This window comes from Oncorhynchus mykiss, chromosome 11 (genome assembly GCF_013265735.2).
Source record: "Oncorhynchus mykiss isolate Arlee chromosome 11, USDA_OmykA_1.1, whole genome shotgun sequence".
Taxonomy (NCBI): Eukaryota; Metazoa; Chordata; class Actinopteri; order Salmoniformes; family Salmonidae; genus Oncorhynchus; species Oncorhynchus mykiss.
The window spans coordinates 84,261,587-84,286,492 of NC_048575.1; the positions used below are offsets into that span (position 1 = coordinate 84,261,587).

Here is a 24,906-nt window from a genome sequence, read left to right on the forward strand (position 1 = left end):
AAGTGGCTAGTGATACATGTATTACATAAAGATGCAGTCAATGATATAGAGTACAGTATATACGTATACATGTGAGATAAATAACGTAAACATTATATTAGGTAGCATTGTTTAAAGTGGCTAGTGATATATTTTACATAATTTCCCATCAATTCCCATTATTAAAGTGGCTGGAGTTGAGTCAGTGTGTTGGCAGCAGCCACTCAATGTTAGTGGTGGCTGTTTAACAGTCTGATGGCCTTGAGATAGAAGCTGTTTTTCAGTCTCTCGGTCCCAGCTTTGATGCACCTGTACTGACCTCGCCTTCTGGATGATAGCGGGGTGAACAGGCAGTGGCTCGGGTGGTTGTTGACCTTGATGATCTTTATGGCCTTCCTGTGACATCGGGTGGTGTAGGTGTCCTGGAGGGCAGGTAGTTTGCCCCCGGTGATGCGTTGTGCAGACCTCACTACCCTCTGGAGAGCCTTACGGTTGTGGGCCGAGCAGTTGCCGTACCAGGCGGTGATACAGCCCGACAGGATGCTCTCGATTGTGCATCTGTAGAAGTTTGTGAGTGCTTTTGGTGACAAGCCAAATTTCTTCAGCCTCCTGAGGTTGAAGAGGCACTGCTGCGCCTTCTTCACGATGCTGTCTGTGTGGGTGGACCAATTCAGTTTGTCTGTGATGTGTACGCCGAGGAACTTAAAACTTACTACCCTCTCCACTACCGATCCATCAATGTGGATAGGGGGGTGTTCCCTCTGCTGTTTCCTGAAGTCCACAATCATCTCCTTAGTTTTGTTGACGTTGAGTGTGAGGTTATTTTCCTGACACCACACTCCGAGGGCCCTCACCTCCTCCCTGTAGGCCGTCTCGTCGTTGTTGGTAATCAAGCCTACCACTGTTGTGTCGTCCGCAAACTTGATGATTGAGTTGGAGGCGTGCGTGGCCACGCAGTCGTGGGTGAACTGAGAGTACAGGAGAGGGCTCAGGACGCACCCTTGTGGGGCCCCAGTGTTGAGGATCAGCGTGGTGGAGATGTTGTTGCCTACCCTCACCACCTGGGGGCGGCCCGTCAGGAAGTCCAGTACCCAGTTGCACAGGGCGGGGTCGAGACCCAGGGTCTCAAGCTTGATGACGAGCTTGGAGGGCACTATGGTGTTAAATGCCGAGCTGTAGTCGATGAACAGCATTCTCACGTAGGTATTCCTCTTGTCCAGATGGGTTAGGGCAGTGTGCAGTGTGGGTGAGATTGCATCGTCTGTGGACCTATTTGGGCGGTAAGCAAATTGGAGTGGGTCTAGGGTGTCAGGTAGGGTGGAGGTGATATGGTCCTTGACTAGTCTCTCAAAGCACTTCATGATGACGGAAGTGAGTGCTACGGGGCGGTAGTCGTTTAGCTCAGTTACCTTAGCTTTCTTGGGAACAGGAACAATGGTGGCCCTCTTGAAGCATGTGGGAACAACAGACTGGGATAGGGATTGATTGAATATGTCCGTAAACACGCCAGCCAGCTGGTCTGCGCATGCTCTGAGGGCACGGCTGGGGATGCCGTCTGGGCCTGCAGCCTTGCGAGGGTTGACACGTTTAAATGCTTTCCTCACATCGGCTGCAGTGAAGGAGAGTCCGCATGTTTTAGTTGCGTGCCGTGTCAGTGGCACTGTATTGTCCTCAAAGCGGGCAAAAAAGTTATTTAGTCTGCCTGGGAGCAAGACATCCTGGTCCGTGACGGGGCTGGTTATCTTTTTGTAATCCGTGATTGACTGTAGACTGTAGACTGTAGACCCTGTACGCCCTGTAGACCCTGAGCCGTTGAATTGAGCCGTTGAATTGAGATTCTACTTTGTCTCTATACTGACGCTTAGCTTGTTTGATTGCCTTGCGGAGGGAATAGTTACACTGTTTGTATTCGGTCATGTTTCCGGTCACATTGCCCTGATTAAAAGCAGTGGTTTGCGCTTTCAGTTTCACGCAAATGCTGCCATCAATCCACGGTTTCTGGTTTGGGAATGTTTTAATCGTTGCTATGGGAACGACATCATCAACGCACGTTCTAATGAACTCGCTCACCAAATCAGCGTATTCGTCAATGTATTCGTCAGCGTATTCGGCAATACGAAACATATCCCAGTCCACGTGATGGAAGCAGTCTTGGGAGTGTGGAATCAGATTGGTCGGACCAGCGTTGAACAGACCTCAGCGCGGGAGCTTCTTGTTTTAGTTTCTGTCTGTAGGCAGGGATCAACAAAATGGAGTCGTGGTCAGCTTTTCCAAAAGGAGAGCGGGGCAGGGCCTTATATGCGTCGCGGAAGTTAGAATAGCAATGATCCAAGGTTTTTCCAGCCCTGGTTGCGCAATCAATATGCTGATACAATTTAGGGAGTCTTGTTTTCAGATTAGCCTTGTTAAAATCCCCAGCTACAATGAATGCAGCCTCCGGATATATGGATTCCAGTTTGCAAAGAGTCAAATAAAGTTCGTTCAGAGCCATCGATGTGTCTGCTTGGGGGGGAATATATACGGCTGTGATTATAATCGAAGAGAATTCCCTTGGTAGATAATGCGGTCGACATTTGATTGTGAGGAATTCTAAATCAGGTGAACAGAAGGACTTGAGTTCCTGTATGTTGTTGTGACCACACCACGTCACGTTAACCATGAAGCATACACCCCCGCCCCTCTTCTTACCAGAAATATGTTTTTTTCTGTCGGCGCGATGCGTGGAGAAACCAGCTGGCTGCACCGACTCCGATAGCGTCTCTCCAGTGAGCCATGTTTCCGTGAAGCAAAGAACGTTACAGTCTCTGATGTCCCTCTGGAATGCTACCCTTGCTCGGATTTCATCAACCTTGTTGTCAAGAGACTGGACATTGGCGAGAAGAATGCTAGGGAGTGGTGCACGATGTGCCCGTCTCCGGAGTCTGACCAGAAGACCGCTTCGTTTCCCCCTTTTATGAAGTCGTTTTTTTTGGGTCGCCGGCTGGGATCCATTCCGTTGTCCTGGGTGAAAGGCAGAACACAGGATCCGCTTCGCGAAAGTCATATTCTTGGTCGTACTGATGGTGAGTTGACGCTGCTCTTATGTTCAGTAGTTCTTCTCGACTGTATGTAATGAAACCTAAGATGACCTGGGGTACCAATGTAAGAAATAACACGTAAAAAAACAAAAAACTGCATAGTTTCCTAGGAACGCGAAGTGAGGCGGCCATCTCTGTTGGCGCCGGAGAAGAGCTCTCATTACCTGTGACCAGATATATCTACAGCTCAATACCTCTGACCAGGTATAACTATATATATATATATATAAATAACAAACTAACTATAAATATATATATATATATATATATATATATATATATATATCTCATTACCTCTGACCAGGCCCCAGGCCTCCAGTGTGCAGGACAGGGCAGTCTGTTACAGGGCCGTCTGCTCTCTGGTTTCTCCCCACTGCAGTACTTGCTGTGGACTGAGCGGTTGGTCCCCTCATTGAGGAACTGGACACAGCGAACCGTCCGGATATGGAAACCCAAACTGCCACAAGTCTTAGTGCAGTGCTCCCAGTCCTCTGAGATCCATCTGGAGAGATAATAACAAACATAGTTAGAACAGGATAGAAGCCATAGAGGGTCCATGCAGTTTCAATGATAAAGTGACAGCCATAGAGGTTCAACCATAGAGTGACACCTACATAGTTACAACAGAAGAGGAATCAGAGTGACCACCACAGAGCGACCACCACAGAGTTACACTAGGAGAGGAACCACAGAGTGAATAGGAGAGGAACCATAACGTGAATAGGAGAGGAACCATAGAGTTACACTAGGAGAGGAACCATAGAGTTACACTAGGAGAGGAACCAGAGTAACACTAGGAGAGGAACCATAGAGTTACACTAGGAGAGGAACCATAGCGACACACTAGGAGAGGAACCATAGAGACACACTAGGAGAGAAACCATATAGTCACACTAGGAGAGGAACCATATAGTTACACTAGGAGAGGAACCATAGAGTGAATAGGAGAGGAACCATAGAGTGAATAGGAGAGGACCCATAGAGTGAATAGGAGAGGAACCATAGAGTTACACTAGCAGAAGAACCCGAGTGAATAGAAGAGGAACCAGAGTTACACTAGGAGAGGAACCATAGAGAGAATAGGAGAGGAACCATGGGGTGAATAGGAGAGGAACCATTGGGTGAATAGGAGAGGAACCATGGGGTGAATAGGAGAGGAACCATGGGGTGAATAGGAGAGGAACCATAGACTGAATAGGAGAGGAACCATAGAGTGAATAGGAGAGGAACCATAGAGTGAATAGGAGAGGAACCATAGAGTTACACTAGCAGAAGAACCAGAGTGAATAGAAGAGGAACCAGAGTTACACTAGGAGAGGAACCATAGAGAGAATAGGAGAGGAACCATGGGGTGAATAGGAGAGGAACCATGGGGTGAATAGGAGAGGAACCATGGGGTGAATAGGAGAGGAACCATAGAGTGAATAGGAGAGGAACCATAGAGTGAATAGGAGAGGAACCATGGGGTGAATAGGAGAGGAACCATAGGGTGAATAGGAGAGGAACCATAGAGTGAATAGGAGAGGAACCATAGAGGGAATAGGAGAGGAACCATAGAGATACACTACGAGAAGACCTAGGAAAGCTAAGGCTAGGTTTTTCAAGCAGAAATTTGCATCCTGTAGCACAAACTCAAAAAAGTTCTGGGACACTGTAAAGTCCATGGAGAATAAGAGCACCTCCTCCCAGCTACCAACTGCACTGAGGCTAGGAAACACTGTCACCACCGATAAATCCACTATAATTGGGAATTTCAATAAGCATTTTTCTACGGCTGGGCATGCTTTCCACCTGGCTACCCCTACTCGGATCACCAGCCCTCCACTCCCCACAACAACTCGACCAAGCCTCCCCCATTTCTCCTTCACCCAAATCCAGATAGCTGGTTCTGAAAGAGCTGCAAAATCTGGACCCCTACAAATCAGCAGGGCTAGACAATCTGGACCCTCTCTTTTTAAAATTACCTGTCGAAATTGTTGCAACCCCTATCACTAGCCTGTTCAACCTCTCTTTCGTATTATCTGAGATTCCCAAAGATTGAATGCTGCTGCAGTCATCCCCATCTTCTAAGGGGGAGACACTCTAGACCCAAACTGCTACAGACCTATATCTATCCTACCCTGCCTTTCTAAGGTCTTCGAAAGCCAAGTTAACAAACAGATTTGTTATCCCATTGTACCTTCTCCGCTATGCAATCTGGTTTCAGAGCTGGTCATGGGTGCACCTCAGCCACAGTCAAGGTCCTAAACGATATCATAACCGCCATCGATAAGAGACATTACTGTGCAGCCGTATTCATCGACCTGGCCAAGGCTTTACCACATTCTGATCGGCAGACTCAACAGCCTATGTTTCTCAAATGATTGCCTCGCCTGGTTCACCAACTACTCCTCTGATAGAGTTCAGTGTGTCTAATCGGAGGGCCTGTTGTCCGGACCTCTTGCAGTCTCTATGGGGGTTCCACAGGGTTCAATTCTAGGACCGACTCTCTTCTTTGTATACATCAATGATGTCGCTCTTGCTGCTGGTAATTCTCTGATCCACCTCTACGCAGACAACACCATTCTGTATAACTCAGGCCCTTCTTTGGAGACTGTGTTAACTAACCTCCAGACGAGCTTCAATGCCATACAACTCTCCTTCCGTGGTCTCCAACTGCTCTTAAATGCAAGTAAAACTAAATGCATGCTCTTCAACTGATCGCTGCCTGCACCTGCCCGCCAGTCCAGCATCACTACTCTGGAAGGTTCTGACTTAGAATATGTGGACAACTACAAATGCCTAGGTTTCTGGTTAGACTAAACTCTCCTTCCAGACTCACATTAAAATTAAGCATATTAATCTGCTTTATAATGGATGTAGAGCCTAATTGGCATACATATGCAGCGCGTGAATTCCATAAAAACGCACCTTTATAACAAAAGCATTACATGCATGATCTACTAAGTCATGTGTAAAACCTGGTTGTTTTTATCTACTAAGTCTGAAACCTGAAGGTGTTTTCATCTACAAAGTCTGAAACCTGAAGGTGTTTTCATCTACTTAGTCTGAAACCTGAAGGTGTTTTCATCTACTTAGTCTGAAACCTGAAGGTATTTTCATCTACTTAGTCTGAAACCTGAAGGTGTTTTTATCTACTAGGATTGTGTAAAACCTGTTTTAGCGTTGTGGTGTGCTGGTGGCTATACTCACTGTGGCTGTGTACAGTCCTGTAGGTTACACATTCTCCTGATGGGTTTTGGCTTCTTGCTGACATCACAGTATCCCCGGTGGACCATCTTGCTGTCACCCTTTTTCCTGCAGCCATACTTAGTGTACTGGAACCCTAGGAGAGGAAATGGAGAGGAAGATGTAGGAATACCACTAAACTATTACAACAAAAGGTGCTATCTAGAAGCTAAAAGGGTTATTTTTTGATGAATGCTTTTTGGTTCCAGGTAGAACCGTGTTGGTTCCAGGTAAAACATGTTGGGTTCATTGTAGAACCATTTCCAGAGTGTGTTCTACATTAAACACAAAAGGGCTCAACCTGGAACCAAGAAGGATTATACAATGGGGACTGCTAAAGATTATATAATGGGGATTGCTAAACCTGAACTAGATCTTGCTTTTTGAGAGATCCACTCACACACACAACACAGGCTCTACAACACTGAGACCAGCTCTAGAATTTTACCTCCAACACAGGGTCTAGTACAGTGAGACTAGCTTTAGATCTTACCTCCAGAACAGGGTCTAGAACACTGCGACCAGCTCTTCAGGGCCCATTCGTAGGTGTCCTCCTGAATGACGTTGTTGTTGTTGACGGGGACAGAGTCTTCATGGATGATGTATTTATACATCAGGGTCGACCTGGTCTTGTTGTCCTGAGGGATTATCTAAATAGGAAACAGAATCAAGGAAAGGGGAGTTTGAGTTTAGGGAGAAATTACATTCAAACATTCATGAGAGTTATATGCAGATCTATGCTAACCTTATGTCTTAGAAATCAAAAGATATGGGCTGCATGATGTGAATATACTGTAGGCTATTGATGACTTAAGAAAGTTGCAAAAAAGGCTTGCGCTCTGTCCTTGCCTCAGGCTGCACAGCTGTTCTCTTCATCAAGTGATCATATCAGACATATCAGACATATCACCCATCAGACTATTCTCAATTTAATCTTGTCTTTACTAATATGTAAAAAACAATCTTTAAAAATTAAGATTTAGAAGGGCCCTTTATCAAAAGAGCAGGAACATGCGTAGGGGGAAAATACATATAATCGGTGTGCATGCAAATAGCGAATGGATTCCCCTCTCTTTCCCGGTTCGTTTTTCAATGATACAGATTAGGCTACTTTGGAATTATAGTGGAGAATGTGCTTAATATGAGCAGCTGAGAAATAAATATAAGAACACTTATTTCACTCCACACATCAACCACAATTTGAGGAGCATGCTCCCGCTGCATGACAGGTGATATTCCGCCAAACTCTGTATGCCATGGGCTCTCCAACCCTTTTCCTGCAGCTACCCAGTGCTTCATTTGGGAAACCTAGTGAAATATGTTAGGGGACTGAACATATTTCACTAAACTGTTGACAGCCCCTCTGTACGCTCTAGAAAGGAATAAAGGAGAGAGAGGAGGAGATGGAAACGCATGGTGCGGAGACATTCTGTATAAAACATATATTTTTTAAAATTCCCTATTACTTGGCTATTCAAAATCAAATACAAATTCACTATAATTCTAGGCTAACTCTGTAAACTGCCCTGCACAATCAATGAACCAAGAGCATCGCCTAGGGCTATTCGTTCTCCCTCAGACTCATGGATAGAAAGTGTGGAGTGTAGCATAAGGTAACCAGTCCATCCAGTATGAATAATAACACAGTCCATACTCAAAGGTGATTACTCCAATTAGTGTAATTTATATAATAATAATTTTATTAAAAATAAAAAATAAATCTTCACATTTTCAAACAGTAGCTTTATATTTTCCAACAGGGTGATACATTTTGTTGAAATATAGGTAGCCTAGTCAAATAATTAACATTGAATCACAACTGTTACTCTCTCACGGGAAACGTTCACTCTCGCACAGACATTTTAGAAATGAAACATGACCATTTTAAAAATAAACCACGGGAGCCTTTTGAGAGAATAATGACAACTTTCAAGTAGTATGACATGTATAAAAGCAACAGATACCGTTAATATTGTGGAGGACTTCATTATTCCTGCTCCTGCGGTTATGGCTGGGACAATGCTGGCGGAAAAGGCCAAAAAAACTACACCGACAATTCCTTCATCAATCAACACTGTTTCATGACACATCAGTGACATGGCAGTAGATGTTTTGAAATAATTACTGCTTCGCATACAAGCCAGTGAATTATATGCGTTACAGCTGGATGAGTCAACAGACGTGGCGGGCCTGGCTTAGCTCCTGGTATACGTCCATTATGTGTATGGGATTCAATTAAGGAAGAAATCCTCTTCTGCAAACAACTGGAAACAAGGACTGTACTGATGGCGCAAAAGCCATGACAGGGAGAGTGGTACTGCGCGTGCAAGCAGTTGCTCCCTACACCACTTGGGTACACTGCAGCATCCACCGAGAGGCTCATGCTGCTAAGGGAATGCCTGACAGCATGAAAGATGTTTTGGACACTACAGTGGAAATTGTTAACTTTGTTAAAGCAAGGCACCTGAACTCTTGTGTATTTTCTGCATTACGCAATGATATGGGTAGCGACCATGTAATGCTTCTATAAAATTAAGGGGCAAAGTATTGACACTTTTTTAAAATTGAGAGATGAGCTTAAAGTTTTCTTTACTGACCATAACTTTCACTTGTCTGACCGCTTGAATGTTGACGAGTTTCTCAAACGACTGGCCTATCTGGGTGATGTTTTTTCTTGCCTGAATGATTTGAATCTAGGATTACAGGGACTCTCCGCAACTATATTCAATGTGCGGGACAAAATTGAGGCTATGATTAAGTGGTTGGAGCTCTTTTCTTTCTGCATTAACAAGGACAACACACAGGTCTTTCCATCATAGTATGATTTTTTGTGTGAAAATGAACTCAAGCTTACGGACAATGTCAAATGTGAAATAGCGAAGCACCCGAGTGAGCTGGGTGCGCAATTATGGAGGTATTTTCCCGAAACGGATGACATAAACAACTGGATTCGTTATCCCGATATCTAAGAGAGCCTCATCGAAATTGCAACAAAGTGGGTCTGTGAAAATTGAATTGAACCTTTTCATATGTGAGTTCCAAATATCTCTAGCCCCAGCGTGAGTTTAATGCACGTAATGTTAGAACGTTCTCTCCATTCCAGAATGTGATTGTTACTCAACAGTACATTTAATCCACACTGCCCTCAAACCAAGGCACGCAGCCTGTTTTTATTTAGAACCTCTTTTCAACTTGTCAATTTCTAATTATTTTCTAACAAGTTTTTTATTTTCTATGAACAGTTTGAATGGAGGTGTGTTCCGCCTCATTCATTCACATTAAAGTAGTCATTTTTACTTTTGCGGACCAATACATATTTTTGACATTTCTGACCCAGACAAAATTCCCCAAGCATTTCCAAATTGTTTGTGCAGTTCAAGTCTGCAGACATTTGCTCCTCTCACAGACGGCACCATTCTGTATACTTCTGGCCCCTCGTTGGACACTGTGTTAACTAACCTCCAGACGAGCTTCAATGCCATACAACTCTCCTTCCGTGGCCTCCAACCGCTCTTAGACGCAAGTAAAACTAAATCCATGCTATTCAACCGATCACTGCCCGCACCTGCTCGCCCGTCCAGCATCACTACTCTGGACGGCTCTGACTTAGAATACGTGGACAACTACAAATACCTAGGTGTCTAGTTAGACTGTAAACTCTCCTTCCAGACTCACATTAAGCATCTCCAATCCAAAATTAAATCTAGAATTGGCTTCCTATATCGCAAAAAGCATCCTTCACTCATGCTGCCAAACATACCCTAGTAAAACTGACCATCCTACCGATCCTGGACTTCAGTGATGTCATCTATAAAATAGCCTCCAACACTCTACTCAACAAACTGGATGCAGTCTATCACAGTGCCATCTGTTTTGTCACCAAAGCCCCATACACTACCCACCACTGCGACCTGTATGATCTCGTTGGCTGGCCCTCGCGTCATATTCGTTGCCAAACCCACTGGCTACAGGTTATCTGCAAGTCTCTGCAAGGTAAAACCCCGCCTTATCTCAGCTGGTCACCATACCAGCACCCACTCGTAGCACGCGCTCCAACAGTTATATCTCACTGGTCACCCCCAATGCCAATTCCTCCTTTGTCGTCTTTCCTTCCAGTTCTCTGCTGCCAATGACTGGAACGAACTGCAAAAATCTCTGAAGCTGGAGACTCATATCTCCCCTCACTAGCTTTAAGCACCAGCTGTCAGAGCAGCTCACAGATCACTGTACCTGTACATAGCCCATCTGTGAACAGCCCACCCATCTACCTACCTCATCCCCATACTGGTATTTATTTATTTAACTTGCTCCTTTGCACCCCAGTATCTCTACTTGCACATTCATCTTCTGCACTTCTACCATTCCAGTGTTTAATTGCTATATTGTAATTACTTCGCCACCATGGCCTATTTATTGCCTTAACTCCCTTATCTTACCTCATTTGCAGTCACTGTATATAGACTTTGTTTTCTTTTGTTCTACTGTATTATTGACTATGTTTTGTTTATTCCATGTGTAACTCTGTTGTTGTATGTGTCGAATTGCTATGCTTTATCATGGCCAGGTCGCAGTTGTAAATGAGAACTTGTTCTCAACTAGCCTGCCTGGTTAAATAAAGGTGAAATATTTTTTTTATTTTTAAATCTCCGTCCTGCACACACGTGTTCACATTTCTTGTCTGTTGCCTGCATCGCAGTCATAGGTGTCTTCGATACCAATAATAACTTTGGAAATGTGTGTGTTTCTATCAAGGTAAGTGCCTTATTACGTTATAATAGTTTCTGCATGTCGTGTTATGACGCTTCTACTGTAGCACAATATTTTTGTGTATATTCTTTATAACCGCGGACACGCAAGGTAACGTTACTCATTTCATAACCTTTATGGTGTTATACTCAATGCTTAGGTAGCTAGCTACATTCTTCTATTAGCTCTGTAAAACAATGCTAATTGCGTCAGAGAAGTATTAGCATGTGTTGTATTTTGAAGCTACCCTGGCCTTATGACTCCCAAGTGGCGCAGCGGTCTAAGGCACAGCATCTCAGTGCATCTCAGTGCGTCACTACAGACACCCAGGTTCAAATCCAGACTGCGTTGCTATCAAAGTAAGTGCCTTATTACATTATAAAAGTATCTATATGTTGTGTTAAAACATTTCTACTGCAGCTCATTGTATGTACAAAGCATAATATATTTGTGTATATTCCTTATAACCGCGGACACGGGTGGTAACGTTACTCATTTCATAACCTTTATGGTGTTATATTCAATCGTGCGTATGTAGCTAGCTACATTCTTCTATTAGCTCTATAAAACAATACTAATTGAGGTGTCACTACAGACATCCTGGTTCAAATCTAGGCTGTGTTTCTATCAAAGTAAGTGTCTTATTGCATTAATAGTTTCTGTATATGATTTACATGTGAACTGTACATCCAATTACAATAAAATCCATTGTTCAGTAATCATCTCACCTGTTAGTTGACGGTGAACTATGTTGCCTTTGAGGGCTGCGTTGATCAGAGAAGAAAATATCTTATACCACTATGTCGTTTTCTGAGAGCATTCAACAAAGCTGTTTATCATTACCGCCTTATCCACTGCCTCCATCTTGAGGTTATAGTCAAGCACGCAGTCTGGTTTGATTTTTCTCTCTCCCGTCAGGTGGTCCACCTTCCCTGTGGCCAACATGGTTGCTGTATGGACAGTGGAGAGGACATGGATGTCTCGTTTTTCATGCCACTTTACTGCCAGCTGTTGACATTTCTTATTTTGTATAACGGGTCATTTAGGATGGCAGTAGCATTGTTGATGAAATGCAGTCATCGCAGCAGAACTAGGAAGCAGTCTTGGGAAAAGAGGGTGGCAAAGGAGGGAGTTGCAAACATAGGATCTCTGCTCCAGTATTCTCTTAGGGAGTTCTTCTTTACTATCTCTATGAGAAGGACTATCACCAGGAAGGTATACATTTCACTAGTTGTGGTTATCTCCCCCACTCCTGGTTCTCTCTTCTCCTGTAGCCCCAAGGCATAGTGATTGGTCTCTGCTATGTCTCCCACCAGCTCCACTGTCAGAAACAACTTGAAGCACTCTGCCTCAGAGGGAAATGGCAAGGGGCGTTGCACTCCAGACTGGGACTCAAAGCAAACAGCAGGGCCAGGAGGGGTGAAATGGCTGGCGGCTTTCCAGCTACCACAGAACTCCTGTACTTCATCCACTATCGGTCTGCCTCCATCATCACCAGCATCTTCAAAGGGACCTGGGACTTTGTCAGTGGACAAGGAGTCCTCAGACTCAGGGTTCTCAATGGCTACAAGGTTGGGGGGCAGCTCCTCACTGTCACTGTCAGAATCTGATTCCTGACTTTCAGACTCATTGTCAGAATGTTTTAAAATCTCCAGAATTTCCGCATTTGTGAGTTGTCTCCTTTTGAAAGACATTGCTAATGCTACAGCTTATCTCACTAGCTACAGACATATACAACACTGAATGGCTCAGAGTGGGAGTGAGAGGTTACGGGATTGACTGCCTGCACGCGCCATTTGAATCAATAAATCACTATCAGAAACTGTTTTGTGTGGTAATTATTGCTATATTTACTGTTTTATTCACATGTTTTCAAGTTCCGGTGATAGATCATGCATTCCGATTCTTTCATGTATTTTAATGGGCACATATTATGTGCGTAAAATACTTTTTTGAAGGTTGAACTGATTATCATGAGCTAAGCTAATTCCAGCTATGTCTGGAGCCATGTTTATTGACATACAATGCATTCTGGGTTTCACGTAATCGTCTGTCAGACCAAAGGGACAATAGGGCCCTGAGTACCAGGTTATTAGGACCTGATAGAGGGACAATAGAGCCCTGAGTACCAGGCCATTAGGACCTGATGGAGGGACAATAGGGCCCTGAGTACCAGACCATTAGGACCTGATGGAGGGACAATAGAGCCCTGAGTACCAGGCCATTAGGACGTGATGGAGGTACAATAGGGCCGTGAGTACCAGACCATTAGAACCTGATGGAGGGACAATAGGGCCCTGAGTACCACACTATTAGGACCTGATGGAGGGACAATAGACCCCTGAGTACCAGGCCATTAGGACCTGATGGAGGGACAATAGTGCCCTGAGTACCAGGTGATGGAAATGGGAGAGGGAGAATCTCCTTGGTGCTGGACATTCAGTGTAACCTGACTGGTATTATATGGAGACGGAGGAGGGGGAATCTCCTTGGTGCTGGGCATTCCTCTATGACAGGCGGAGACAACACGTAATCTCTGACATGCTGTACAACGACACGTCCTCTCTGACATGTTGTAAGACAGCACGTCCTCTCTAACAGGCTAAGACAGCACGTCCTCTCTACCAGACTGAAAGACAGCACGTCCTCTCTACCAGACTGAAAGACAACACGTCCTCTCTACCAGACTGAAAGACAACACGTCCTCTCTACCAGACTGAAAGACAACACGTCCTCTCTACCAGACTGAAAGACAACACGTCCTCTCTACCAGACTGAAAGACAACACATCCTCTCTACCAGACTGAAAGACAACACGTCCTCTCTACCAGACTGAAAGACAACACGTCCTCTCTACCAGACTGAAAGACAACACGTCCTCTCTACCAGACTGAAAGACAACACGTCCTCTCTACCAGACTGAAAGACAACACGTCCTCACTACCAGACTGAAAGACAACACGTCCTCTCTACCAGACTGAAAGACAACACGTCCTCTCTACCAGACTGAAAGACAACGCGTCCTCTCTACCAGACTGAAAGACAACACGTCCTCTCTACCAGACTGAAAGACAACACGTCCTCTCTACCAGACTGAAAGACAACACGTCCTCTCTACCAGACTGAAAGACAACACGTCCTCTCTACCAGACTGAAAGACAACACGTCCTCTCTACCAGACTGAAAGACAACACGTCCTCTCTACCAAACTGAAAGACAACACGTTCTCTCTACCAAACTGAAAGACAACACGTCCTCTCTACCAGACTGAAAGACAACACGTCCTCTCTACCAGACTGTAAGACAACACGTCCTCTCTACCAGACTGTAAGACAACACGTCCTCTCTACCAGACTGAGACAACACGTCCTCTCTACCAGACTGAGACAACACGTCCTCTCTACCAGACTGAGACAACACATCCTCTCTCACAGACTGTAAGACAACACATCCTCTCTAACAGGCTGTAAGACAACACATCCTCTCTAACAGACTGTGAGACAACTCATCCTCTCTACCAGACTGAGACAACACATCCTCTCTACCAGACTGAGACAACACATCCTCTCTAACAGGCTGTAAGACAACACATCCTCTCTAACAGGCTGTAAGACAACACATCCTCTCTAACAGACTGTGAAACAACTCATCCTCTCTACCAGACTGAGACAACACATCCTCTCTACCAGACTGAGACAACACATCCTCTCTACCAGACTGAGACAACACATCCTCTCTACCAGACTGAGACAACACATCCTCTCTACCAGACTGAGACAACACATCCTCTCTACCAGACTGTGAGACAACTCATCCTCTCTACCAGACTGAGACAACACATCCTCTCTACCAGACTGAGACAACACATCCTCTCTACCAGACTGAGACAACACATCCTCTCTAACACGCTGTAAGACAACACATCCTCTTTAACAGACTGAGACAACACATCACCTCTAACAGGCTTAAAGACAACACATCCTCTCTACCAGACTGAGACAACACATCCTCTCTACCAGACTGAGACAACACATCCTCTCTAGCTGACTGAGACACCACATCCTCTCTAGCAGACTGAGACAACACATCCTCTCTAGCAGACTGAGACAACATCCTCTCTAACAGACTGTGACAACACATCCTCTCTAACAGACTGAGATGTGTCCAGGCTACAGTGCCTTGCGAAAGTATTCGGCCCCCTTGAACTTTGCGACCTTTTGCCACATTTCAGGCTTCAAACATAAAGATATAAAACTGTATTTTTTTGTGAAGAATCAACAACAAGTGGGACACAATCATGAAGTGGAACGACATTTATTGGATATTTCAAACTTTTTTAACAAATCAAAAACTGAAAAATTGGGCGTGCAAAATTATTCAGCCCCCTTAAGTTAATACTTTGTAGCGCCACCTTTTGCTACGATTACAGCTGTAAGTCGCTTGGGGTATGTCTCTATCAGTTTTGCACATCGAGAGACTGAATTTTTTTCCCATTCCTCCTTGCAAAACAGCTCGAGCTCAGTGAGGTTGGATGGAGAGCATTTGTGAACAGCAGTTTTCAGTTCTTTCCACAGATTCTCGATTGGATTCAGGTCTGGACTTTGACTTGGCCATTCTAACACCTGGATATGTTTATTTTTGAACCATTCCATTGTAGATTTTGCTTTATGTTTTGGATCATTGTCTCGTTGGAAGACAAATCTCCGTCCCAGTCTCAGGTCTTTTGCAGACTCCATCAGGTTTTCTTCCAGAATGGTCCTGTATTTGGCTCCATCCATCTTCCCATCAATTTTAACCATCTTCCCTGTCCCTGCTGAAGAAAAGCAGGCCCAAACCATGATGCTGCCACCACCATGTTTGACAGTGGGGATGGTGTGTTCAGCTGTGTTGCTTTTACGCCAAACATAACGTTTTGCATTGCCAAAAAGTTCAATTTTGGTTTCATCTGACCAGAGCACCTTCTTCCACATGTTTGGTGTGTCTCCCAGGTGGCTTGTGGCAAACTTTAAACAACACTTTTTATGGATATCTTTAAGAAATGGCTTTCTTCTTGCCACTCTTCCATAAAGGCCAGATTTGTGCAATATACGACTGATTGTTGTCCTATGGACAGAGTCTCCCAGCTCAGCTGTAGATCTCTGCAGTTCATCCAGAGTGATCATGGGCCGCTTGGCTGCATCTCTGATCAGTCTTCTCCTTGTATGAGCTGAAAGTTTAGAGGGACGGCCAGGTCTTGGTAGATTTGCAGTGGTCTGATACTCCTTCCATTTCAATATTATCGCTTGCACAGTGCTCCTTGGGATGTTTAAAGCTTGGGAAATCTTTTTGTATCCAAATCCGGCTTTAAACTTCTTCACAACAGTATCTCGGACCTGCCTGGTGTGTTCCTTGTTCTTCATGATGCTCTCTGCACTTTTAACGGACCTCTGAGACTATCACAGTGCAGGTGCATTTATACGGAGACTTGATTACACACAGGTGGATTTTATTTATCATCATTAGTCATTTAGGTCAACATTGGATCATTCAGAGATCCTCACTGAACTTCTGGAGAGAGTTTGTTGCACTGAAAGTAAAGGGGCTGAATAATTTTGCACGCCCAATTTTTCAGTTTTTGATTTGTTAAAAAAGTTTGAAATATCCAATAAATGTCGTTCCACTTCATGATTGTGTCCCACTTGTTGTTGATTCTTCACAAAAAAATACAGTTTTATATCTTTATGTTTGATGCCTGAAATGTGGCAAAAGGTCGCAAAGTTCAAGGGGGCCGAATACTTTCGCAAGGCACTGTATATGACTGAGTCACTCAGCTTTATGTAGGTGCTGGGCTATATGACTGACTCACTCAGCTTTATGTAGGTGCCGAGGCTATATGACTGAGTCACTCAGCTTTATGTAGGTGCCGACGCTATATGACTGAGTCACTCAGCTTTATGTAGGTGCCGACGCTATATGACTGAGTCACTCAGCTTTATGTAGGTGCCGACGCTATATGACTGAGTTACTCAGCTTTATGTAGGTGCTGAGGCTATATGACTGAGTCACTCAGCTTTATGTGGGTGCTGAGGCTATATGACTGAGTCACTCAGCTTTATGTAGGTGCTGCTATATGACTGGGTCACTCAGCTTTATGTAGGTGCTGAGGCTATATGACTGAGTCACTCAGCTTTATGTGGGTGCTGCTATATGACTGGGTCACTCAGCTTTATGTAGGTGCCGATGCTATATGACTGAGTCACTCAGCTTTATGTAGGTGTCCAGGCTATATGAGTGAGTCACTCAGCTTTATGTAGGTGCCGACGCTATGACTGAGTCACTCAGCTTTATGTAGGTGCCGACGCTATATGACTGAGTCACTCAGCTTTATGTAGGTGCTGAGGCTATATGACTGAGTCACTCAGCTTTATGTAGATGCCGACGCTATATGACTGAGTCACTCAGCTTTATGTAGGTGCTGAGGCGCTATGACTGGGTCACTCAGCTTTATGTAGGTGCCGAGGCTATATACCTGCACCATGAACTTGATTATTTAGCAGACATCACTTGCTTACACTCAGTCAACACATATATCTTTAGAATATCATGGAATATAATTGAACATTTTAGTTTCTCTAAAAACCTTAGTGTAACAACAGTTTTAGTAAGTAATATTGACAAGTATAAACAAAAAAATAAGTGTATTTTTCAGGGTGTGTGCATGCAGTACAGAGGAATAGCAATTCTTACACTATTGTTCTAAATTCAATCACCTTCTTCATCCTTATCAGTCAGATAATTGGAATTCAATTTTGAAGTCATGCACAATTATCAGTTTCTATTTGATTTATGTTGCCCATTCATTGTCAGTTAGAGACACATTAGCGCCTTGGGACACAAAAGCATAAATCAGTGCTCTAACTCCCCCTTGTGCTGGTCTGGAGCAGTGACGCAGTGATGCAGGGTACCATACTAAACCACAAATTACCTCCAAATCCCGCAGCATAATTGCAAAACTTTTAGTGTAGCAACCACTGTATTCGTACCCCTTGACTTATTACACATTTTGTTGTGTTACAGCCTGAGTTAAAATGGATTGTATTGTACACAATACCCCATAATGACATAGTGAAAATGTGTTTTTATAAAACTTGCACATTCATTGAAAAATAAATACTGAAATATCAAATGTGCATAAGTATTCACACCCCTGAGTCAATACATGTTTGAATCACTTTGCACACCTTAATTGTAGAATATTTGCACATTATTCTTTTAAAGATTCTTCAAGCTCTGTCAGGTTGGTTGTTGATCATTGCTAGACAGCCATTTTCAAGTCCTGCCTTAGATTTTTTTTAACCCCACTGAGGAACATTCAATGTCATCTTGGTAAGCAACTCCAGGGTATATTTGGCCTTGCGTTTTAGGTTATTGTCCTGCTGAAAGGTGTCCCAGTGTGTGTTGGAAAGCAGACTGAAGCAGGTTTTCCTCTAGGATTTTGTTTTGTCTGTGCTTAGCGCTAATCTGTTTCTTTTCATAGTAAAAAACTCCCTAGTCCTTGCCGATGACAAGCATACCCACAACGTGATGCAGCCACCACCATGCTTGAAAATATGAAGTGTGGTACTCAGTGATGTGTTGTATTGGATTTGCCCAAACATAACACTTTGTATTCAGGACATAAAGTTAATTTCTTTGCCAAATTTTGGGCAGTTGAACTTTAGTGCCTTATTGCAAACAGGATGCATGTTTTGGAATATTTGTATTCTGTACATGCTTCCCTCTTTTCACTGTCATTTAGGTTAGCATTGTGGAGTAACTATAATGTTGTTGATCCATCCTCAGTTTCCTCCTATCACAGCTATTAAACTCTGTAACTGTTTTAAAGTCACCGTCAGCCTCATGGTGAAATCCCTGAGCAGTTTCCTTCCTCTCTGGCAACTGAGTTAAGAAGGATGCTTATATCTTTGTAGTGACTGGCTGTATTGATACACCATCCAAAGTGTAATGAATAACTTCACCATGCTCAAAGGGATATTCAATGTCTGCTTTTTTGTTTACCCAGCTACCAATAGGAGCCTTTCTTTGCAAGGAATTGGAAAACCTCCCTGGTCTTTGTGGTTGAATCTGTGTTTGAAAGTCACTGCTCGACTGAGGGACCTTACAGGTACTGTATGAAGGCGCTACGGTAACCGGCAGCACATCACCGGAAACAAATTAAACATGTTGCTTGGCAAACACCATTTTGACAAATGAGGAATGAGGGTAAAATAATCTTTACCAGAACAACCATGGCGTGCCTTCGTGTGAGTGTGATAGTTACCAGTACGACCACAGCGTCGTGTAGGGGTCCATCAGTGTATAGTGTCTCTTCGTCGTCTTCTATAATGTAATCCCACTCCACTCCCAGGTCTATGAAGCTCCGGGAGCGAGCCTCCTCTCCTCGGCCATTCAGGATGTAGCGGCCTGTCACCTGGTTCTTGATCGCTGGAATAAACAGATTGTTAGGAGACACCGAGAATTAGGGTTACACTGAGTGTACAAAACATTAGGAACACCTTCCTAATATTGAGTTGCACCCCCTTTCGCCTCAATTCATCTGGGCATGGGACTCAACATGGGGTTGAAAGTGTTCCACAGGGATGGTGGCCCATGTTGACTCCAATGCTTCCCACAGTTGTGTCAAGTTGGCTGGATGTCCTTTGGGTGGTGGACCATTCCTGATATACAGGAAACGGTTGAGCGTGAAAAACCCAGCAGTTTGCAGTTCTTGACACACTTAAACTTGTGCACCTGGTAGTGCTGAGTGATTAGTGCTTTTTGTGGGCGGTTCTGTTTCGGTTCTATTATTTTAAAAATTACCACGGGTTTTGATTTCAATATATTTTTTTAACATTAAATGCACTTTGTTGGTTGAATGCTGTAAAAAACAGAATAAGATCATGTACAGAACAGAGGCGTCTATCCCACTTACACCACAGTTACCAAAGAAAACAATACTAAAGCACACATCGGTAGAAATAAAGATATTTTGTTGATATTCATGTTCTCATCTTTTGGTTGCTAGAGTCGTTCGTTCCATTAGTTCTATATTTAAAACAAATCGTTCCATTAGTTCTATATTTATGGACGTGACCCAGTCGTTCATTATATTAGTTCTATGTGGGCTATACTCGGCCTTGTCTCAGGATGGTAAGTTGGTGGTTGAAGATATCCCTCTAGTGGTGTGGGGGCTGTGCTTTGGCAAAGTGGGTGGGGTTATATCCTTCCTGTTTGGCCCTGTCCGGGGGTATCATCGGATGGGGCCACAGTGTCTCCTGACCCCTCCTGTCTCAGCCTCCAGTATTTATGCTGCAGTCGTTTATGTGTCGGGGGCTAGGGTCAGTTTGTTATATCTGGAGTACTTATCCTGTCTTATCCGGTGTCCTGTGTGAATACAGGTGTCCTGTATGCTCTCTCTAATTCTCTCTTTCTTTCTCTCTCTCGGTTGACCTGAGCCCTAGGACCATGCCTCAGGACTACCTGGCATGATGACTCCTTGCTGTCTTCAGTCCACCTGGCCATGCTGCTGCTCCAGTTTCAACTGTTCTGCCTGCGGCTATGGAACCCTGACCTGTTCACTGGATGTGCTACCTGTCCCAGACCTGCTGTTTTCAACTCTAGAGACAGCAGGAGTGGTAGAGATACTCCTAATTATCGGCTATGAAAAGCCAACTGACATTTACTCCTGAGGTGCTGACTTGCTGCACCCTCGACAACTACTGTGATTATTATTTTTTTAACCATGCTGGTCATTTATGAACATTTGAACATCTTGGCCATGTTCTGTTATAATCTCCACCCGGCACAGCCAGAAGAGGACTGGCCATCCCCTCATAGCCTGGTTCCTCTCTAGGTTTCTTCCTAGGTTTTGGCCTTTCTAGGGAGTTTTTCCTAGCCACCGTGTTTCTACACCTACATTGCTTGCTGTTTGGGGTTTTAGGCTGGGTTTCTGTACAGTTACTTTGAGATATCAGATGATGTAAGAAGGGCTTTATAAATACATTTGATTTGATCTATATTTATGGACGTGACCCAGGTGTTCATGTTCCGTGTCCATGCTCGCTGGCATCGTTCTTATCCCTTGCTTGATAGATAGCTAACCAACTAGCTACGGGTAACACAGTCACAACCTCTGCAAACAAAATAAGTAGCTGAACTTGTGTTTGTTTAAGCCGTTTTCTATTGACATTCATTTTGATACATCCATAACAATGAGCTGATGATCCCCAATTTTGCCTGGCATAGTGCCTTCTCACAGGACACTCGTCAACACTGTTCATTACGAGGAGATCACATTGCATATCAAACACTAGGCTAGAGGATAGCTAAATAGTTTGTTGCTAGTGAACCTGCCAATATGACAACCGAACGGTCGCATGTGTAGGAGCATATTGCGCCATGATGTCTGCTACAAAGCTAGTGTTCTTAATGTTTAGTGTATATTAACCATTTAACCAGCACTATCTATAAAGACAGGGGTTTAGTGAGAGGGAGAGATTCATTTTATGGCTATTATATAGTCCTACATTTTTCTTGAAAAGAAAGTGAGTCTAGATTGAGGAATGTAGAAATGCATGTTCTGTAGCATGCTCCATTAATTAGAATCTGATCAAATCTCATTTCAACAATACTGCTCATTGTCATGCATTTCACCAGCCTTGAGTAGTGAAGGAGGAGATGCTGACTTACCAAGCATCTGAGGAGAAGCCTCATGCTCCTGAATGATCACATGTCTAGCCCCGGGAGGAATCAGAAACATCTTAAGGAAACCTTTGCACAGTGTGAGTCAGTCAGCAGAGGGGAAGAAGAGGAGAGGATGTGGTTTGGGAAAGATAAGAGGGAGAGGAGGTGGTTTGGGAAAGAGGAAGGAGAGGCAGCAGTTAGAGAGCAGAACACCAGATCTCTGTTTGCAGAGGTGGACGTGGACATGAACCTGAGGCTATGGCTTTGCTCTACTGAAGCTGGCAGCTTGGAGAATCATCTAGACTCATTTAGAATAATTTAGACACCGAAAATCATCTAGAATCATCTAGACACCTAGAATCATCTATAATCATCTAGATACCTACAATCATCTAGAATCAACTAGAATAATGTAGAAACATTTAGACACATGTAGAATAATGTAGAAACATCTAGAATCATTTAGACACATCTAAACACCTAGAATCAGTTAGACATCTACAATCTTCTAGACTTCTTACAGCAGCTTCCACAACAGGGCACACAGGGCTGTGATGGATGAGGGAGCTCTATTGAAGCATGGCTGTTCCACTACCATTTAAAACTAAACGTCAAAAAACTTCATGTAGTACAGGCCTACATTTCAAACTGGGTAGGTGTCCAGTATTGTATATAGCATGTATCATAATTACATTGATAGTAAAGACACTGAATGATGAGTGAATGGGAGAGCTTTGAGCCAGGTGTCAATAAGCAGGAAACAGTAAATACACACGGAAGCTGCAAAACCGTATTTTCTACTCCAAGGATATCCACCACCTCTGCAAACCCATCGAGACTCACCAAGTACATTTCTAAAATCTTCTGTTTCATTCAGATAAACATTCCGAGCTCCTTTAGGCAAGGTAAATGCTCCTCTCGTCTTCCCTTCAAACAAAAAAAAACAACAAGTTAGTTGTTTACTGATGCCTTCGTTTCATTGACTTGCTGTTGAAACTATCACAATATGATCTCTCTCTCCCCACACCCCCCCTCTCTCTCTCTCTCTCTCCATTCCCCTCTCTCTCTCCATTCCCCTCTCTCTCTCCATTCCCCTCTCTCTCTCTCTCCATTCCCCTCTCTCTCTCTCTCCATTCCCCTCTCTCTCTCTCCATTCCCCTCTCTCTCTCTCCATTCCCCTCTCTCCCTCTCCATTCCCCTCTCTCCCTCTCCATTCCCCTCTCTCCCTCTCCATTCCCCTCTCTCCCTCTCTCTCCATTCCCCTCTCTCTCCATTCCCCTCTCTCCCTCTCTCTCCATTCCCCTCTCTCTCCATTCCCCTCTCTCCCTCTCTCTCCATTCCCCTCTCTCCCTCTCTCTCCATTCCCCTCTCTCCCTCTCTCTCCATTCCCCTCTCTCCCTCTCCATTCCCCTCGCTCTCTCTCCATTCCCCTCGCTCTCTCTCCATTCCCCTCGCTCTCTCTCCATTCCCCTCGCTCTCTCTCCATTCCCCTCGCTCTCTCTCCATTCCCCTCGCTCTCTCTCCATTCCCCTCGCTCTCTCTCCATTCCCCTCGCTCTCTCTCCATTCCCCTCGCTCTCTCTCCATTCCCCTCGCTCTCTCTCCATTCCCCTCTCTCTCTCCCCATTCCCCTCTCTCTCTCCCCATTCCCCTCTCTCTCTCTCTCTCTCTCCATTCCCCTCTCTCTCCCTCTCTCTCTCTCCATTCCCCTCTCTCTCACACACATTATTTTACCCTTCTTCCTAGGTTCCTGCCTTTCTAAGGAGTTTTTCCTATCCACCGTGCTTCTACATCTGTATTGCTTGCTGGGTTTCTGTATAGTACTTTGTGACATCTGCTGATGTAAAAAGGGCAGTATGTGTGTCTGCTCTACATTACAGAGATTAAATCTGTCATCAATCAGACGCCTGGGAGTGGCCAATATTCCCTTTATGGTTGGCAGACCTGTCTCACGATGAGCTATGGCACAGAAACAGGACAACATACAGATGTGGGATCTAAATTTGATCAAACTGTTGCAGGAGAACGTTCATGCAAAGCAGGACATTTAAAACATGTAGTGTATTTGAGCTTTAAAAAGCCTTCTGAAATTTCTGATTTCCACTTTGAAATTTCAGACTTGATTTTCTCTTAAGAAAAATGTATAAAAAAAATGTATCACCCCTGCAAAAATGTAAATTAATTATAATCCACATAATAGTTCACATTTCCTGTTGCTGCAGGATTATTTTATTGCAGTAGCAAACTGGCTCAAATTAAGATCCTATATCTGTATCAATTCTACTGTGTGAAAAGCAGTAGTTTTGTCATAATTCAGTGGTGTTGAAAGTTTCTAAGCTATCTGTAAAGCCTGATTAATAAAATTAGCTACCCAAATTGGTGATCCTGGGTATTTTATATGCTTTAGTATGTGACATACACAGACATGCACAGATTTGCAATTCTAAACTTGATGTAAGTATGAAGGATCACCGTTTTGGGTAGCTACTTGAGTTATTGCCTTGCGTTCGTAGGTAAGGTATAAATTAGGGGACTAGTATGGAGTAGGGGCTAGGGGACTAGGGAGTAGGGGCTAGGGGACTAGGGAGTAGGGGCTAGGTAACTAGGGAGTAGGGGGCTAGGGGACTAGGGAGTAGGGGGCTAGGGGACTAGGGAGTAGGGGACTATGGTGTGGGGGATAGGGGACTAGGGTATAGGGGCTAGGGGACTAGGGAGTAGGGGACTAGGGTATAGGGGCTAGGGGACTAGGGAGTAGGGGACTAGGGAGTAGGGGACTAGGGTATAGGGGCTAGGGGACTAAGGAGTTGAGAACAGTAAGGTCTGGAACACTGGATACTTGCAGGTTGTGTCTTCCAAGAAAGGGATATCTTTTTGGCATCTCTTGCTTAACTTTTTTCCTGTTAAAAAAGGTGAGTGGTTTAGTGACAACAGACAGACAGAGGAAAGAAAGGTGAGGGGTTTAGTGACAACAGAGAGAAGAAAAAAAGGTGAGGGGTTTAGTGACAACAGACAGAGGAAAGAAAGGTGAGGGGTTTAGTGACAACAGATAGAGGAAAGAACGTTGAATGGTTTAGTAACAACAGACAGAGGAAAGAACGTTGAATGGTTTAGTAACAACAGACAGAGGAAAGAACGTTGAATGGTTTAGTGACAACAGACAGGAAAGAACGTTGAAT

General features: G+C 44.1%; 1 protein-coding gene across 4 annotated transcripts in view; it reads right to left on the reverse strand.

The window, feature by feature from the left end:
* The window catches only part of adamts3 (ADAM metallopeptidase with thrombospondin type 1 motif, 3), a 190,860-nt gene that overhangs the window by 26,294 nt on the left and 139,660 nt on the right, over positions 1–24,906 (reverse strand). For 3 of the 4 annotated variants that reach the window (XM_036936581.1, XM_036936580.1, XM_036936582.1), the window contains 6 exons: positions 22,575–22,658; positions 21,738–21,818; positions 19,330–19,493; positions 6,778–6,934; positions 6,249–6,381; positions 3,351–3,558 (listed from right to left, as the gene is read on the reverse strand). In XM_036936581.1, the coding sequence (XP_036792476.1) occupies positions 3,351–3,558; positions 6,249–6,381; positions 6,778–6,934; positions 19,330–19,493; positions 21,738–21,818; positions 22,575–22,658 (827 nt within the window). The remainder of the gene's footprint in view (positions 1–3,350; positions 3,559–6,248; positions 6,382–6,777; positions 6,935–19,329; positions 19,494–21,737; positions 21,819–22,574; positions 22,659–24,906) is intronic. The other variant, XM_036936583.1, reaches the window with a different exon arrangement.